This window comes from Rattus norvegicus, chromosome 3 (genome assembly GCF_036323735.1).
Source record: "Rattus norvegicus strain BN/NHsdMcwi chromosome 3, GRCr8, whole genome shotgun sequence".
Taxonomy (NCBI): Eukaryota; Metazoa; Chordata; class Mammalia; order Rodentia; family Muridae; genus Rattus; species Rattus norvegicus.
Genome location: NC_086021.1, coordinates 181,209,170 through 181,225,839, shown reverse-complemented (window position 1 = coordinate 181,225,839; position 16,670 = coordinate 181,209,170). Strand labels below are relative to the sequence as shown.

At 48.2% G+C, this 16,670-nt stretch overlaps 1 protein-coding gene across 1 annotated transcript; it reads left to right on the top strand.

The window, feature by feature from the left end:
* Nucleotides 1-239: 239 nt before the first annotated feature.
* On the top strand, nt 240-7,794 carry Cbln4 (cerebellin 4 precursor). Its single transcript, NM_001109210.1, is given in 3 exon segments — nt 240-1,692; nt 4,883-4,999; nt 6,462-7,794. Coding segments are annotated over 3 exon segments (597 nt in total). The 5' UTR covers nt 240-1,410; the 3' UTR covers nt 6,660-7,794.
* The last annotated feature ends 8,876 nt before the right edge of the window (nt 7,795-16,670 follow it).

Genomic DNA, 16,670 nt, shown 5'->3' with positions numbered 1-16,670 from the left:
TCCTGGTCCTGCTTGGGGTGGATGCACAGCGTGAGTGGGAAGGCGCGCCTCTGTGGGTTCCTAGGCTCGTCCTCTGGAGCGGAAGAAAGGAATCAGGCGCCTCCTCCGTACCCGCCCCGCCCAGGGCACAGGACTGCCCCAGGGCTTTTCTGGGCTCTCCAGGCTCAAGGGCTACGAGGGACAGTCTCCGGACCAGGCGCAGTTGGGGGGACACTGGCGGGTCTTCTTAGAGTCAGGCAACAAACCGCGCAGATCCGCCGCGGTCCTTTCATCTCCACATCTGAGCTGGCAGCGCCACGTTCGGTTCAGAGAGTCTTGCGCAGGGCAGGGTGAGGGGACCCACAACTCCCTCTGCGGGTCCAGGTGGAGCTGGCGGCAAGCAGCCGTGAAGCCGTGGCAGGCGCGTTCCGGTGGGCACCATCCTCTGCGCACACACAGTGAGATTTCGGGGGACCAAGTGGCCTCGGACCTGGCAGCAGGCAGTGCCGTGTGTCCTTCTCGGTCCGTGTGCGTTCAACGTCACACAGGCGCTGCTCCGCTGGGGTCACCGGACGCCTTTTCTGCTTTCCGGGGATCCGCGGGATGGTCGAGCGAGCCAAAGCCATCTGCAGGCAGCACTCCTATAAATAGCGGGCGGGTGCCCTCTCGGCGCTCTCCCTCCCGGCTGCACTGCGCGCTGAGACACAAAGTTGTGCACAGGGACGAGGGAACCCAGGGTAGCCGGCGCCCTGAACCTTAGAACTGCTTTTGGCGACCGGCATTCAGCTGAGCCGCCTACCTGCGTCGGAGTGACACCGGGCTTTGGGGGAATTTTTGGCTATTTTTGGGGGAGTCGCTAGCATCCTGGACATGGACACAACCTGGCGTTCTTCTCATCCCCGGAAACACCTCCTGCCTCTGTAATTTGTTCCTGCGCCAACCAGAGTCCCTCAGACCGGACCGACACCCGCACTGCTCCTCACTAGCCACCCTAGCTAGCGTTTACTTGCTGAGTCCCCACTGTGTCTTCAGCTCCGTGCTTCTCTAAGAGTGCTTGGGGTTTGGGGTGAGGATTTATTTTGTTCTTTTGCGGTGTGACCGAGAGGGCCTCGAGACTTTTTAGATGTCAAGGGACAAGTGTGGGTGCAGTGGCCCCAGGCAAAACTGATTTGGGGGGTGGAGGAGTTAGGGTAGGAGTTCTGCATGAGCTCCTTAAAGGACAAAGGTAACAGAGCCAGCCAGCCAGCTCGAAGGGAGACTTCAGCCCAGAGAATTGGTGAAAGTGCGCGCGCCGCTGCTGCCGCCGCCGCCGCTGTTCCTGCAGCGCAGTCGATCTAGCCACTAGCCTCTTTCCCAGCTCCCGGATCCCGGGGTAGCAGGCGCCAGCCGGGAGCAGAAGCGCCAGGCTGCCGCTTGCGCACGAGGCTCACCATGGGCTCCGCGCGCCGGGCGCTGTCCGTGGTACCAGCTGTTCTGCTGGTTCTCGTGCTGCCTGTCTGGGCACAGAATGACACGGAACCGATCGTTCTGGAGGGCAAGTGTCTGGTGGTGTGCGACTCGAACCCAGCCACAGACTCCAAGGGATCATCTTCCTCCCCTCTGGGGATATCGGTCCGGGCAGCGAACTCCAAGGTGGCCTTTTCAGCGGTTCGGAGCACCAACCACGAGCCATCTGAGATGAGCAACAAGACTCGCATCATTTACTTTGATCAGGTCAGAACCCGGGGGATGCAGAGCGCACAGGGGATGGGTGGTCTCTGGGTATCGGGGGCTGCCTGCCCAGAGTAAGCTAGAATGATGAGGATGTGGCGAGATCATTTTATCAACTATCTCCCTGAAGGTATCAGTTTGAAACTCAGAGCTGCCTCCCTTCCCCAACAACCATAGCCTCCATTCTATCCCCTTAGTCTTGGCAGAGGCCTGCGCGGTGGGTGGCTTGGGAGTGCAGAGGAAGGCACCTGGGGATCAAGACAAGTTTAACAGCAACAGGTCATCAGGGGCTGAAGGGAATACTGTCCCTAGATGCTGAGATCTATCGGTAGAGAAGTTGGGCCTCTGGCTCAGACTTATCAGCAGGTGCCCTGGAGGCGTTCTTGAGGGGAACCTAGTAGACAACCTGAAATGTTTGACTTGTGTTTCCAGGTGGAATCCCATCTCTCCCGAAAGGCTCTGGGGCTCCACAAGGTGCAGGACCCTTCCAGGTGGATATAGATGATTAGGGGTGTGGTTCTGTGGGAGTCAGAAACCATCTCCAAAGCTCTAGCTAGGTTGAGTCTGCAGGGTCCAGGATAGCTGGATTAACACACAACCCTTCCTGGTGTAAAGCCAAAGCCTTTCTCACTACTGCTCCTCTCAGAAAAGTTATCCAGGCAGGAGGAAAAGGGATGGAGTAATTGCATAGAGCTTGGGCAGGTAAACACTGGGGAGCTGGGTTTCCTTCCTCGTTCCCCCGGGGCACTGTAAATTGCTGAGAAAGCACAGATTTTGAGGTTGCAGCCAGGGGGTGGGGCTGAATTGATGAGAGCTGCAGCTTCTGCCTAGCTGCTCCGGGATCTGTAGACTGGTGTGACAGACAACCACTGGGATTTGGCTTAGTAAAGCCCCCAGGGCAGAAACCCCACTCCAGCACTTTGGTTCCAACCCCAACAGTACCGGGAGTCTGCCTTATTCCAAAGTCACAGTTCACAGTTGTATGCAGAGTCCCGCAGGCAGGCAGGCGGGTTAAGTGGGGCTTCTGGATGTGCCAGGGAGGGACTCAGGTGACCTTCGTGCTCTTTACTTAATTCTAAGCAATGCACTCGCCAGCTGGCTAGAGACAGAGATGTCTCCCTAGAGGCTTAGAACGGTATAGCTATAATTTTTGAAAAATGAATTAAGTAATGTCTTTGGAGATTTCGGTGCAGTATTTAGCAAAGTGATGGAAAGGGAGCTTAACACCAGCCTGGTCTGTGTTTTAGGGTATTGTGTAAATGTCGAAGCCTTGTGGACACTGTGCTATGTTTGTCTGGGGCATTCTTTTGAATGACCTTCCCACCAATTAGCCTAGGAAAGGGATTTTTCTTTTGTTCTGGGAGCCGTGCGTCTTAGAGACAACCAGACACATTTAGTATAAATCTTGATGTGCTCTTGGATGCATCTATCACCCTGTGGAGGCCACGGCCAGCTTCTTGTTTACTAATCAACAATAGTCAGAGCCTCTACTTTGCTAATAAACGACGCCTCTTGTATCGAGTCTCCAAGTCTCCAAGTCTAAGCACCTTGCCTTATTCTAATGTGCCTGGGGAAAGATGCTCTTTGTAAATGTTTTGTCAGGGAGTCGTACACAGCTGGTGACGGTGCCTTAGAAAGTCCATCTGGTCTCAAGTCAGAGGGCAGAGAGCCGATACTTAGGGCGAGAGGCTGGGATCTCGGTAAAACTGCACGCAGATTTGTGTTTCCGGGCACGGCTGAGTCTGGTGCATTTACCTACGCGTTCTGACATTCCGGTGTGCGGTGAAGAGGCATGGTGCACTTTGAGGAAACGGAGCAGGAAGTGCGAAATGAGTTAATCTTGACAAGAAGATGATATTTAAGACAGATAACAGCAGACTGACTCTAATAAGCAGAAAATATATCTTTAGGGACACATCTGATTTTTGTGGATTTATTTCTTGGTGAGACATGAAAGGAAGCCTCCTTGTTTTCTTCAGGCTCTTATGTTCTCCCAGCAAGAGACTTACCTCTGAGACACTAAAATTTAACTGAGAATGCACAGAAATTCAGGGTTAATGTCACAGCCGGGCCACACGTTGGAATACAAGGCACATTGTGGCTTTCTTAGAAACAGTGTCCAACTTAACTTTTCACTTTTGACCCTTGAACTTCAAAATGGATTGATAGGAAGATAAAACAAGACACAGGGAGAGCACAGAAAGACCACCCGGTCTCCTGTCTGCCATATTTATGCCCTTCTCTTGCTCCCCAGCCAGGGCTGATTCATTGCCAATGTATTATGTTAAGGCTTAGATGGCACATAAGCAAAAACAATGGCCATGGGTCTGAGGAGAGCTCTGGCAGAGGCTAGGGGAAGAACCTGGCTTCCCCATCTCTGTGGTACCAACTGGTGGTGCCATGGGCTATGCCCCATGGTGGATGGAGGGTGTTCCGTGCCTCTGTGATGTGTTCAGAGAGCCCACAGATGCTGATTGGCTGGCTGGGTACCGTCCCTTCTGGACATCGAGAAGGCCTGTAGACTGTGGGTATGTAACTGCACGGCAGACGCCTTCCATCCGATTCTCAGTGAGAAGCCAACACAGACCTTCACACATTACTTTGAGGATCCCCGAGACATCGGCCTGGAAACTGAGGCACCATTACAACAGTTGTTTTATTTATTTATTTTTTCCCGTGCCATTTAAAAGGTAGAAGACACTTCTGTTATGCACATTTATTTTCCAAGTCAATGTAATAGGAAAAAAATAAGATTAGTGGTTTTGGGGCTGGGGATTTAGCTCAGTGGTAGAGCGCTTACCTAGGAAGTGCAAGGCCCTGGGTTCGGTCCCCAGCTCCGAAAAAAAGAACCAAAAAAAAAAATTAGTGGTTTTATTCTCTATTGCTTCTGAAGTTCATAATTTAAAAAATGAAGAAAGAGGAGAGAAGGGAAGAGAGAAGGAAGATATAAAGGAATGAAAGAGGGAGGGGAAGAAGAGGGAGGGGAAGGAGAGGGAGGGGAAGGAGAGGGAGGGGAAGAAGAGGGAGGGGAAGAAGAGGGAGGGAAAGAAGAGGGAGGGGAAGAAGAGGGAGGGGAAGAAGAGGGAGGGGAAGGAGAGGGAGGAGGAGGAAGAGGGAGGAGGAGGAGGAGGAGGAGGAGGAGGAGGAGGAGGAAACCATCATAATATACCACATCCATTGCTTTTATTTGTAGATCCTGGTTAACGTGGGCAATTTTTTCACACTGGAATCCGTCTTTGTGGCACCGAGGAAAGGGATCTACAGTTTCAGTTTTCACGTCATTAAAGTCTACCAGAGCCAAACCATCCAGGTATGTGCTCCCATGGAGTGCTCCCCGCCTCTGCATGTCAGTGTCTGTGCGAGATGTGCTCGCATGGCCAAGGTGGTTGTCTACCCTTCGTGCTTGCTTCCCAAAGCATGCGATTTGCCCGTTTTTTCTTTACAACCTCCACTTGGGTATGTGACAGGACGGTGTGCAGAAAAGTGAGCAGCAACAACAAAACACAGCCTGGGAAAGTTTTCACGACACAACTCACCATAGAGATCGATTTTTATCTCATGCCTGAACAAAAAGTTGTTGAAACTTGTAAGGGAAAAAATACCTCACAAAACTTTACAAATGAGCATTAAATAAGCAAAACAAGTTTACCACCACTTAAAAATGGTGACGTGCAATTAACTACTGAAAAAAACAGCAACAGCAATAGCAACAACAACAACACAGGTTGGCAAAGAGTCTACGACAGGGATCTCTATGCAACATCTTAATTTTATCTCATGCTAAAATGAAAGTTTTTCAAATTTATACGGGGAAAAAAGGTCTCGTCAAACTTTGCAAATGCACGTTAAATAAACAAAACAGGTTTACTGTCATTTAAAAGTTGTGAGAGGCCATTAACTATTGGAACCAAAGTCCCTGGGAACAGCTACTAACAATCCCTTTGAGAAAGGGTGTGCCGAGTTCTGCATGCTAGAGCTCATTTTCTGGGTCCTGTTCTTCTAGCAACTTCTCCCCAGTTTGCAGTTGCATGGCTAGTGATCTGCCTACTGTGGCGCGTGTTTACGGGAATTCTAGAATAAATAAATAATAAATAAATAGAATAATAAAGCCGGGTGCTTTACCGTTCATATTATATTTTAGGTCCCTGGGATTAGCAGACGGCACAGTCGCCTGCCACTTTTATATGCCAGTGACTGGATCAACCGAGCAGCCTTAGAGCTAATCTATTCCAGATTAATCCTGACCGAGGGAAAGGGAGCGTTTAGTGACCATGTCTACTTCCCAGGGAACCCTTGGCATTTCAAGTGACTTTTGTTGCTGTGCAAGTTCCAGAAACAGAGACGCCAACTCAGTGGCTGGGAGCAGCTGGTGGCATCTGACATTGTCAGTGTAGGCCAACACTGGGAAGCCGGTGGACAACTTTGTTACAAAACAGTTGACACCATGCATATGAGGTCGGTACAGTAGTTAGCATTGTTTGTACGCTGAGGGAGAAGTCAGTTTTCACGTGACTAGATTGCTGTCTGGGTTATTTCTGTAGGTACTTAGGGAAATTTCTATATGAAAACACACACACACACACACACACACACACACACACACACATTAAATCTGACCCCACGTCCCGCGTATGTCCAGTTTGAAGGGATAGGAGACTATTTCTCAGATAGCAAATATTTGACCAGGTCAGCGCCTTGGTCTGTTTCCTAGTACACATTTTGATTTTAAAAGGAGCTTTCTGGGGGTGGGGGGTTGATCCTTTTCCTTCCAGGTTAACTTGATGTTAAATGGAAAGCCAGTCATCTCTGCATTTGCCGGCGATAAGGACGTGACCCGCGAAGCCGCCACGAACGGAGTGCTACTGTACCTGGACAAAGAAGATAAGGTCTACCTGAAACTGGAGAAAGGTAACTTGCTTGGCGGCTGGCAGTATTCCACGTTTTCTGGCTTTCTGGTGTTTCCGCTATAGAACCTGACTTCTCCGTGTCGACCGAGTGTGAGGGTGCCCACCCCCGGGTTGTTGGAAGAGCACTCTCGGATTGATGTCTCTTACTGTTTTGTTCGTGGGTGACTATGGATTCTCTTTGAGAATTCTAGACCTGTCTGGACAAACACAAAGTTTCGCAGATCATTTTCGTGTGTGTACCAGTTTCCTCTCATGTGGACCGGGACTCCAAAGCTGAAAAATCCCTAATTGCTTTCGTGTTAACTGTCAGAAGCCGCCTCAAGGTTTGTTCTGTTAGTTTCTTGCCATTGCAGCATTGGCTGCAGAGGTGGGGGGAGGTTTTATTTCTTTGTTTTTGAAAGACTGGCTAGTGGGTCTGAAGGTTAGAAAAGTTGTAAGTTCTGACTTCAGCGGTCATAGTGGAACTGCCAAAGACATGTGGACATGTGTGGATACATTGATTAGACTTTTTTTTTTTTAAAAAAACTAATTACTTTTGAATTTGTTTTGTTCTCTTAAGGTAACTGGGATTGTATTTTAGTGACTGGCATTGTGTTCACTCTACCCATAAGGTGACAAATGTCTTGCCTCGAAACGTCCCTTAACTCTCAGCTCACCCCCACGACCTCCCTCCCGCCCCCTAAAACGAATGCTCCATAGTTGTATTTTAATTATATATGTGAAAGAGTCATATTTTCCAAATTATATTTTCTAATAGGAAAAACAGATCGTAAATCTGACAAAGACAAAGTTATTTACCCCAATTCCAATGCTCAGTCCCAAACCTTGGCAAAGTACCTCTCCTTGGTGGGACATTGTATACTCTATTGCTCAACTTTAATTAACGTGATTGATAATAACTACCTTATTAAACCCACCAGGAATTATTTTCTCCTTCACCGTGACCACTTTATTAACTGGAGATGGTGTGCCCTTATTTTTAATTGTATCTATTTTTCAAATCTCCTGTTGTGTTTGAAATATCTTCTGGTTTTGCCTTAATTCCTTAACTTGTATATATTTTTGTGTTCAGCTAACATTAAATCCAGATACTCCATAACTAAATTTAGTGCAATATCTTATTTTGTCTTTTGTATAGATCATATGAATTCATAAAGTTATTTACGTCTCTGTTACAGAATAAAGATTATTATATGTTAGTGGAACGGTTGGCTTGGTCCTTTTGGTTTGAAGGATGTGTCTTTAATGGAGTTTATCCATCTTCCATCTACCCCTCCCTTCTTGCATCCTTCCCTCTCTCTCTGCCTCCTTCCCTTCTTTCTCCCTTCTGTCCCTTCTTGTTTCCTTTTTTCCTAGAGGAAAAAGGACCTTCCCGAGTTTTTAGGTAATGTCCTTTGAGTGAGTATAGGAAATCTTTACTCTGTTTAATCTGACCAAATCCGGGAGTTGCAAGCTTGCCAGAAGGGAATCAATGAATTTAGCAAACTCTCCCTTCACGAGGACTTGGTAGGAAAATGAGCTTCAAACAATCTCTGGAAATATCACAAGGTTGCTCCATGTATGGGTGACTGGTGGCCAAGATCCAGGCCGGAATCTCCAACCAGAGGACTTCGGAGAAGGCTCTGCTGACCCAAGCACTTCTCTGGGAAGGGGGAGACAGTATCTCCATGACTGGATGGTGGTGGCGGTTCTAGGTCCAGGCCTGTGGCCCTGTTGGGGCAAAGGTCCTCTTGTAGCTGGAGCCATGAGGAACTTGTTATAAGAGATCCAGTCAGGCACAACTTCCAGAGAGTCTGGGCTTGATCTCCACACCAGGGTGTTCAGTCAGCTCTAGACTTCTCGCTTTCCTAGAAAGAACTCCCTGAAGATCCTGGCAACAGTCCTGTCCTTGATGGAGGTGATCCCCTGATGGCTTTCAGTTAATAACCCTCATTTTATAATATGGAATACTGTTTTTTTTTATTTCCAGTGTTGCATGCAGAGTTAGCAAAGGTGGCTTTCTTTCTCAGGGCACTGGGACGCTCTAACCATGAACCAACTCTGCCAAGTGGTTACTTCCACCCGTCTGTACAGACTAAGTCTGCATCTGGATATCACAGCAGCACAACCATAAGGGAATAGCTCTGTTAGTCGTTATTTTGGCAACGTGTGCTAAGAGTGCGGGAACGACCAACGGACACCCATGGCACGACTGTGAATTAGGTTATTACCAAAAATGTCAGTGTTAGACAAATGAGCTTGGAGCCATCTTTGTGGGTGCCCCCTTTACCTTTCTTGATTCTTCTAAACATAAAAACGTGTTGGTGAAGTGCTGAGCTTTAAGTCCCAACTTATGCATCTAACTGTCTAATGTATGCGTCTTGGGATGCAGAATCCACTGTGTGTTGGGGAAGACCTGAGACGGTGGCCATCAGGTGTAGGGCTCTGTGATGCCGTAGCCCAAGTGAAGTGATCAGGCCAGGATGACAGCCATGGAGATTCAACTTAACTAGATTCGAGGAGGTTTAGAGCTATCGCAGACACGTTGTCCAGAAAATTAAAAAAAAAAAAAAGCCTTGAGGAAGCACAACCGAAAGGAGGGATGATTCAGTCACAAAGGCAGTGACTTTGGGTAGATACAGGATTGCAACTTTATTTGCTATCCCTGTGACTGCTGCAGGCTCTTCTGTCTCTGAGCTTTAGTTACTTCAGTTGCATAGCAGTTGCCTGGAATTGGCTACAAAGTTTCAGTCAGATGCAGGAAGTGCTTGGGGCGCTGCAGGAACTGGAACCTCAAGGCTGATCCCTGCGTTTTGTGATACCGAACGTTCAAAGCCCTTAAACGGGCAGAACAACAAGAAAACCTGTGGAGGGTAGAAGATTGGCATCGTTGGTAAGAAGGAGTGTGGAGGCTAAGGGAGAGGGAACACAGAGCTAGGATGGCCCAAGGTGAAGAACAGAAGTAGTCTTACAAATATTTTCACAAATGGCGTTAGGTGCTCTCTGCGTATTCTGTAACTTGACAAATTGTTTTCAGAAATTGATGTGTGCAAAAAACGCACACTCATTGAGCCCTGGGTTTGCCTCGGCCCCTCAGCACTTGGCAATGTCTTAGCTTTTGTCTGCTGGCAGCAGTTTCCTCCTGAAACTCACGCAAACCAGGCTGAAGGAAAGAGCTGTGCGGGGAATCTGCCTGATTCTGTGTGCTTTGGGGGAGCTGCCCATGGTCCAGGACAGACGTCACTGATCTATTTACATTTAAATGTTTTAAAAATTTATTGTTATTAGAGTTAAGTTTGTCCACCTCTTTCTTTTGATTTTTAGTCATTCCCTCTTGCATTCTTTTAGTCTCTAGCCTCTACCTTTTCTTTCTAAGCAAATTATTGCCTTAGGCTGTGCATACAAGTTAGTACTGTGTGTAAACCTGTGTGTACACATTAGTCATGTGTGTATGCACATGTGTGTGGTGGCCAGAGGTCCACATCAAGTCTCTTCTTCGGTTGCTCTGACGTCATTTGAGACAGGGGTTTCCACTGAACTTGGAGCTCACCAGTTGGCTAGCCTAGCTGTCCATTAAGCCCTAGTGAATTTCCTGGCTCCTTCTCCCCAGCCTGGGTTATAAATGGTTATAGATGCATGCCACTGTACCTGACTCTGGGTTCTGGGGATCTGGATTCAGATCCTCTCATTTGTGTGATATCCACTTCACTGCTGAGCCATCTCCCCACCCCCACCCCCACTTTAATTTTTGAAACAATCCTTGTCAATTAACATGGCTGAGCTCATCCTCATAACAGACTGTGGGCTGCAAGATCCTGGGGTTGTAGTGTGACTGACATCTCCCTTTCTCTGTTTTGCTGGTTCCCCTAAACACCAACAACAAAGCTGGATTTATGGCTCGAAGCAGCGGCAGTCTGTAGGTGTGGTCCCACCTTGCACTCCCACGAGGACTGCCGGCTTTCTTCACCGTCCTGTGCTGTATAAACCACCTGTCTCTTGTATTGGGCTTTGCAAGCTCCTGTTTTGGCTGACCTGGTGGCTCTCAGTGTTGAAAACAGAGAGAGATGACCATCGGTGACTGTTCTCACGCAAATCCTTGGCACAATTTGGTCCCTAGTGACTGTTCGGTAGAGGAGAGGATTGAAGAAGTTGGCATCTATTCCCTTACTGATCTAGGCCAGCTTTTGGTGCGGCTTTCAAGATTAAAATCTCTCTCTCTCTCTTTCCCTCCCCCCCCCTCTCTCTCTCTCTCTCTCTCACACACACACACACACACACACACACACACACACACACACACACACACACTTTGCTATATTCAACCTTTATGAGAGGCAATAATAGCCCTATGACCTTGACCCTAAGTTCTTCTGTCAGCTTTTCAAACCAACACTAACACAGGCTAACATGACAACACACGGTAAGAATCACCTGCGGACCTGGCTCAGATGCTGTCTTTGAGGGAGCAGATCTGGGAGGAGCTTGTGTTTCCACACTGGTAACAGCTGCCCCTGCACCCTCAGCTGCAGCTGCTGACTTGGACCTCCTTCAGTTGCAATCTGTATTTAAGCAAGTTTTTTATTTATTTTTTTTCTTTTAGTTTATGTGCAAGGGCATGGGCACAGATGTCTGCCATGTGCATGCAGTGCACATGGAGGTCAGGAGAGGTTGTCAGGTCCCCTGGAACTGTAGTGACAGAGTTGGTGCTGGGAACCGAACCTGGATCCTCTAGAAGAGTAGTCAGTGTTTTTAGCAGCTGATCTGCTTCTGTAGCTCGATGGGAGGAGTTCTAGAAGCTCCATCTCTAAGGGTGGAGTCTCTGCCTGCCTTGGGGCCACATGGGACATCAGGCAGCCTCAGTCTAACAAAGTCCATGCAGTCCGTGCAGATGCGGGGACACAGGCATGAGTCTACATGTGACTAACCGTGCTGTGGATGCTTCAACCCTTGCTAGCAGTGGTGTTCCTTCAGACCTAGACTTTGGAAAGGACCATTCTGGCACCATGTCCTGTGAGTGGAGAGAGCCAGGGAACCAACTGGGACAGATGAAGCAAGGGTTGCAGGATGGCTCTGACTAGAGGAAAGATGCTGGACCTGAGACACAGCTGAGTGAGCCAACCATTGCACGGGACACCTCGCATGTGGCCTTGGAGATGTAAGAACCTTCCCCTGCAGCAGCATTTGTTCTGAGGTGCCGAGGGAATTAGAGCTTGCTTCTCCCTGTAAACAAAGTGCTCCCCTCTGGGGGTCGCACTGCCTCTGGAGAAGAACAGTTGCCTCTCCCCAGCCTGTCTCTGGTGTTTCTCTGTTTTTGTCACGTTGAAGCTTTGCTGTCAAAGCATAACCAACAACAGGCAGAAAATACAGAGAAATTAGTGTGGTGTGGGTGACCACGTCCACGTTCTTGTGTTTTCTTTCTTATCTTCATGACAAGTGTTAAAAATAAATGGCTCTGCCGACCTGTCCTCCCTGGGAGTCATTTCGTGTTTTCTTTCAAAGCGTTCTAGAGAAAAGATGAATGAAATCCAAGAAGCAGAGGCTGGGCTCGCTTTGAGGTGGGAGTACCAGGAGGGACAAGGTGTGCTATGCATGGGATTTACTGCTCAGGCACAGGACAGCACTTGCCATTACTGTGTCTGTATAGCCCACTGGGCAAGCCACTGAAGGACTATCATTACAATGGTTTGCAGGTCAGAAAATATCTCCAGGCTCCAAATTACACAAAGACCCCTGTTCTCTCACTATCTTTGTCTCTTTCTCTGTGTGTGTATGTGTATGTGTATGTGTGTGTTTGGGGGGGGAAGGTGGAGGTGTGTGTGGATGCATGTGTCACTTGAGGGGATACTTGGTAATGCATATGTATGAAGGTATATGTGGGTAGATATGGTTGGTGGGTGCACAAGTATGTATATGTATTTGTATGTGGAGGCCAGAGGTGAATTTCAGATGTCAGTCCTCAAGAGCTGTCCACTTTGCTTTTGGAGACAGGGTCTCTCCACATAGCTCTGTCTCTCCCAGAACTCACTACGTAGAGCAGGCAGGGCTCAAAAGACATCCAACTTCCTCTGCCTCCTGAGTACTGGTATTAAAGGCATGTGCCACGATATTCAGCAAATGCGTAGCCCAGGATAGCCTCAAACATGTGATATCCTACTCCCATCTCCTTCAGCAAATCCTATTGCCATATGTCATCACAATCAGCTGCTTTGCTTTTGAGACAGAGTTGGTGGGATCTAGGATCACCCATTCAGAGAGGCGGGCTGGTTAGTGAGCTTCAAGAATACTGTCCCTATCTCTCTATGGGGTCAGGTTGTAAGTGCTGCTACGGTGCCCAGCCTTTAAAGTCCTGTTCTGCGGATAAACTCAGGCCCTATGGTGTCATAGCAACCCCAGTGCTCTGTTCACAGAACTACTTCAGAGCTCTATGCTCTGCAGGCCCCTGTCTCATGGACCAGGGTCTTAGTTCACTCCCATGATGCTCAGCTTGAGTGATGGGACTTCCGGGGTGGGGCTGGGGCCTTTCTGTGTTCCTCTTTGTCTGTGAGGAGTAGGAGACTATTTTCTTCTAAGATCCTATCCCTTGCTGTCTTAAAATGCATAAACAGTCACACGTGTTCCTTTTAAAATATCTTTGCTTTTACTGTTAGCATTTTTTTAACACCACAGTAGAGCGCTGTCATGATTTTGCCCCATGCAAGAAAACAAATGGAGGAAATGCTAACAAAGGAAGCATTTGATCAAAATAGCAGCATTCAGGGAGAAAAATTAACCCAGCAAAAAATAATAATATAAGCAGAAAAACAGCCATTAAATCTTTGCTAGGATCCGACTTGACAACTCAGTGGGAATGAGTTAGACTGGTGTTTGACATCAATATGTCGTTACTGTAGTATTGTGAGAGCTAAGGGGCCATACTCTGTAGTTCGGTGTTATTTCCCCCGCTTCTCCTCTGAGAGGTGAGGTCAGTTCTCTGCAGGTGGAGGGATAAGGCCACAGCAGCAAGGGCTCAGCTCCTGTTCGTTAGGGGTGACTTCTGAACCAAGGCTGTATCAGAAGAAACTCCACGTCTCCCCTCCTGTTCTCAGGCTGGGATAATTGGAAGAACTAATGCTGTCAGGAGAGTCTGGTAACTTCTCTCCAGGGAGAGGATTGCCCTGCATTTCAGCAACCCAAGGGGGCCTTTGTCTGAGTTCCGCAAGAAGCCACATTCTGCTCTCCCTGGTCTGGGAGCCAGTCTCCAGCTCAGGCTTCTGGAGGCTGTCAGACTTCAGGCTGGCATCACAAACACCACCCCACCTCCACCCCGGGATGGACTGAGGGGCCAGAGGACTTTCCTGTTTTTCCTTCTTGGAAGAAGGTAAGACAATATTTTATAAGCACTCATAAAGGGACCACAGAGTCCACAAGAACCGTTAAAAAGTCCTGTTGTACAAGATTCCTCATTTTCTGAATTGTTAAAAACAAGAGAAAAAGTCCCAAGTCCTCCTTTACAATGCTAGCTGGCACAATACTGTGGAACTGAGGTAGAATTAAAGCCACGAGGTCATGCATGAGGTTTTGAGAGTTCAAGGCCATTACCTGTGAGGAAGGAAGGAATGTAAGAGCCTTCTCTTGGGGCTTGGGATGCCCATTTTTCTTTCTTTTAATCTTTCCCCCTGTAAGCAGGTTTTTTAAAAAAAATTCTATGCTGAATCTCGGGGCTGGCCAGTCACTGGTATGACTGGCCAATAAATAAATAAGTAAACAAACAAATAAATAAATAACTCTCTCCTCCAGCCAAGCAAGATGGATGCCCAAAGGAATGGCCAAGGGGATAAAGGTGGCCCCAAAAAGATGGTCAATCCTTTGTTTGAGAAAAGGCCCAAGAACTTCTGCACTGGGCAGGACACCCAGCCCAAAAGAGACCTCACACCCTTCATCAAATGGCCCTGCTACATCAGGCCACAGTGCCAAAGAGCCATCCTCTATAAGCGGCTCACAGTACCTCCTGCCATTAACCAGTTCACCCAGGCCCTGGACAGGCAAACAGTGACTCAGATGCTTAAGCTCGACCACAAGTACACGCCAGAGACAAAGCAGGAGAAGAAGCAAAGGCTGCTGGCCCGTGCTGAGAAAAAAGCTGCTGCCAAGGGGGACCTCCCAACTGAGAGACTGTCTGTTCTCTGAGCAGGGGTCAATGCAGTCACCACCTTGGTGGAGAACAAGAAGGCTCAGCTGGTGGTGATTGCCCATGATGTAGACCCCATTGAGCTGGTGGTTTTCCTGCCTGCCCTGTGTTGAAAGATGGGGGTGCCCTACTGCTGAGGGAAAGGCCAGGCTGGGGCGCCTGGTCCACAGGAGGACATGCACCACTGCTGCCTTCACACAGGTTAACTCGGAAGACAAGGGTGCTCTGGCTAAGCTGGTGGAAGCTATTAGGACCAATTATAATGACAGATGTGACGAGATCTGCTGCCACTGGGGAGGCAACGTCCTGGGTCCTAAGTCTGTGGCTCGCATTGCCAAGCTGGAAAAGGCAAAGGCCGAAGAATTTGCCACTAAACTGGGTTAAATGTACGCTACGGTTTCTGAACATAAATATAATTACAAAATTATCTTCCCAAAAATAAGTAAGTAAATAAATAAATAAGAATGATTCCTAGTGATGTTCTGCTAGCTTATAGATCAGTACCTCGTCCCGTCATCATGAGAGAGCAGCAGCAGGGATATGGGAGAGGGTACCAAGACCCACAGTGGAGGAAGTCTAAATGTGAGGTCTCTGTCAGGCCCCTCCTCTCAGAGCTCAGGGAATCCTGAGGAAGACTGGGTGGAAAGATTATAGGAGTCAGAGGGGATGAGAGACATCAGGAGAACGAGGTCCATTGAGTCAACTAAGCAGGGTTTGCATGAGCTCACAGAGACTGCAGCTAAAAGCCTGGGGGCCTGTGTGGATCCTACACCAGGTTCTCTCCACATGTGTAATGGCTGTTAGCTTGGTGTTTTTGTGGGAATCCTGTTAGGGTAGGAGTGGGTGCATCTCTGATTCTTTTGCCTGTTCTTGAGACTCTTTTCTTTTTCTTGGAATACCTCATCCAGCCTCAGTTTGATTTTTTTTGCCTTGTCTCATGGTACTGTGTATGATGATTTTAATAGATATGCCCTCCCTATATAGACTCCTGTATTTGATGCTTGGTCCAAAGTGGTGGCACTATTAGGAGGCGTGGTCCTGTTGAGGTAGGTGTGGAGTTCTTGGAGGAAGTGTGTCACTGTGGAGGCGGGCTTTCGGGTCTCCTATGCTCAAGCTATGCCCAGTGCAGCAGGCAGTCTCCTGATGCCTGTGGATCAAGGTGTAGATCTCTCAGCTTCTTCTCTAGCACCATGTGTTCCTGCACGATACCATGCTTTTTCTGCCGTGATGATAATGAGCTAAATCTCTGAAACCCTGTAAGTGAGCCCCAAGTAAATATTTTCCTTTATAAGTGTTGCCATGGTCATGTTGTCTCTTTGCAGCAATAAGACTCTAAGACAGAAGTTGGTAGCAGGCCTGGGGTATGGCTGTGATAGGCCTGACCATGTTTTCGTTTGGAGGAATGTGGGTTTGAGGCTTTGGTTTAGGAAAGCGGGATTCTCTAAGCACTGCCTACTGGTCGATGTTAATAGAAGCATAGAAGACGGGCACTGAGGATGATCTGTATTGGTGGGGCCTGGCTCGAGAGGTCAGAGGAGAGCGTTGCCTAGAGATCATTCTTATGATATTTTGGTGAAGAATGTGGCTGCTTTTTGCTCTTGTCCAAAGAGTCTGCCTGAGGTTAAAGAGAAGAGGCCTAGGCTAGCTGCCTTTGTAACGGAAAATCTCAAAACGGCCTAGTCATGTGACTACTAGTGTCCACCCTTATGAAGAACAGTTTGGTGAAGAGGAGCACACTGAACAAGGAAAAATACAGACGGTGTGATTCGAGGAGAGAAGGGGCACCAGAGAGTGGAACTGAGATAAACCCTGTGTTAAAGGAGATTACACAGATTAAAGATATTAAACGGAATGAAGGGGGCGGTGACCTCAGGGTAAGGTCACCCAGCTAAGCTTCCATCCTGTGAAAAGGAACTAAAGAACAGGCA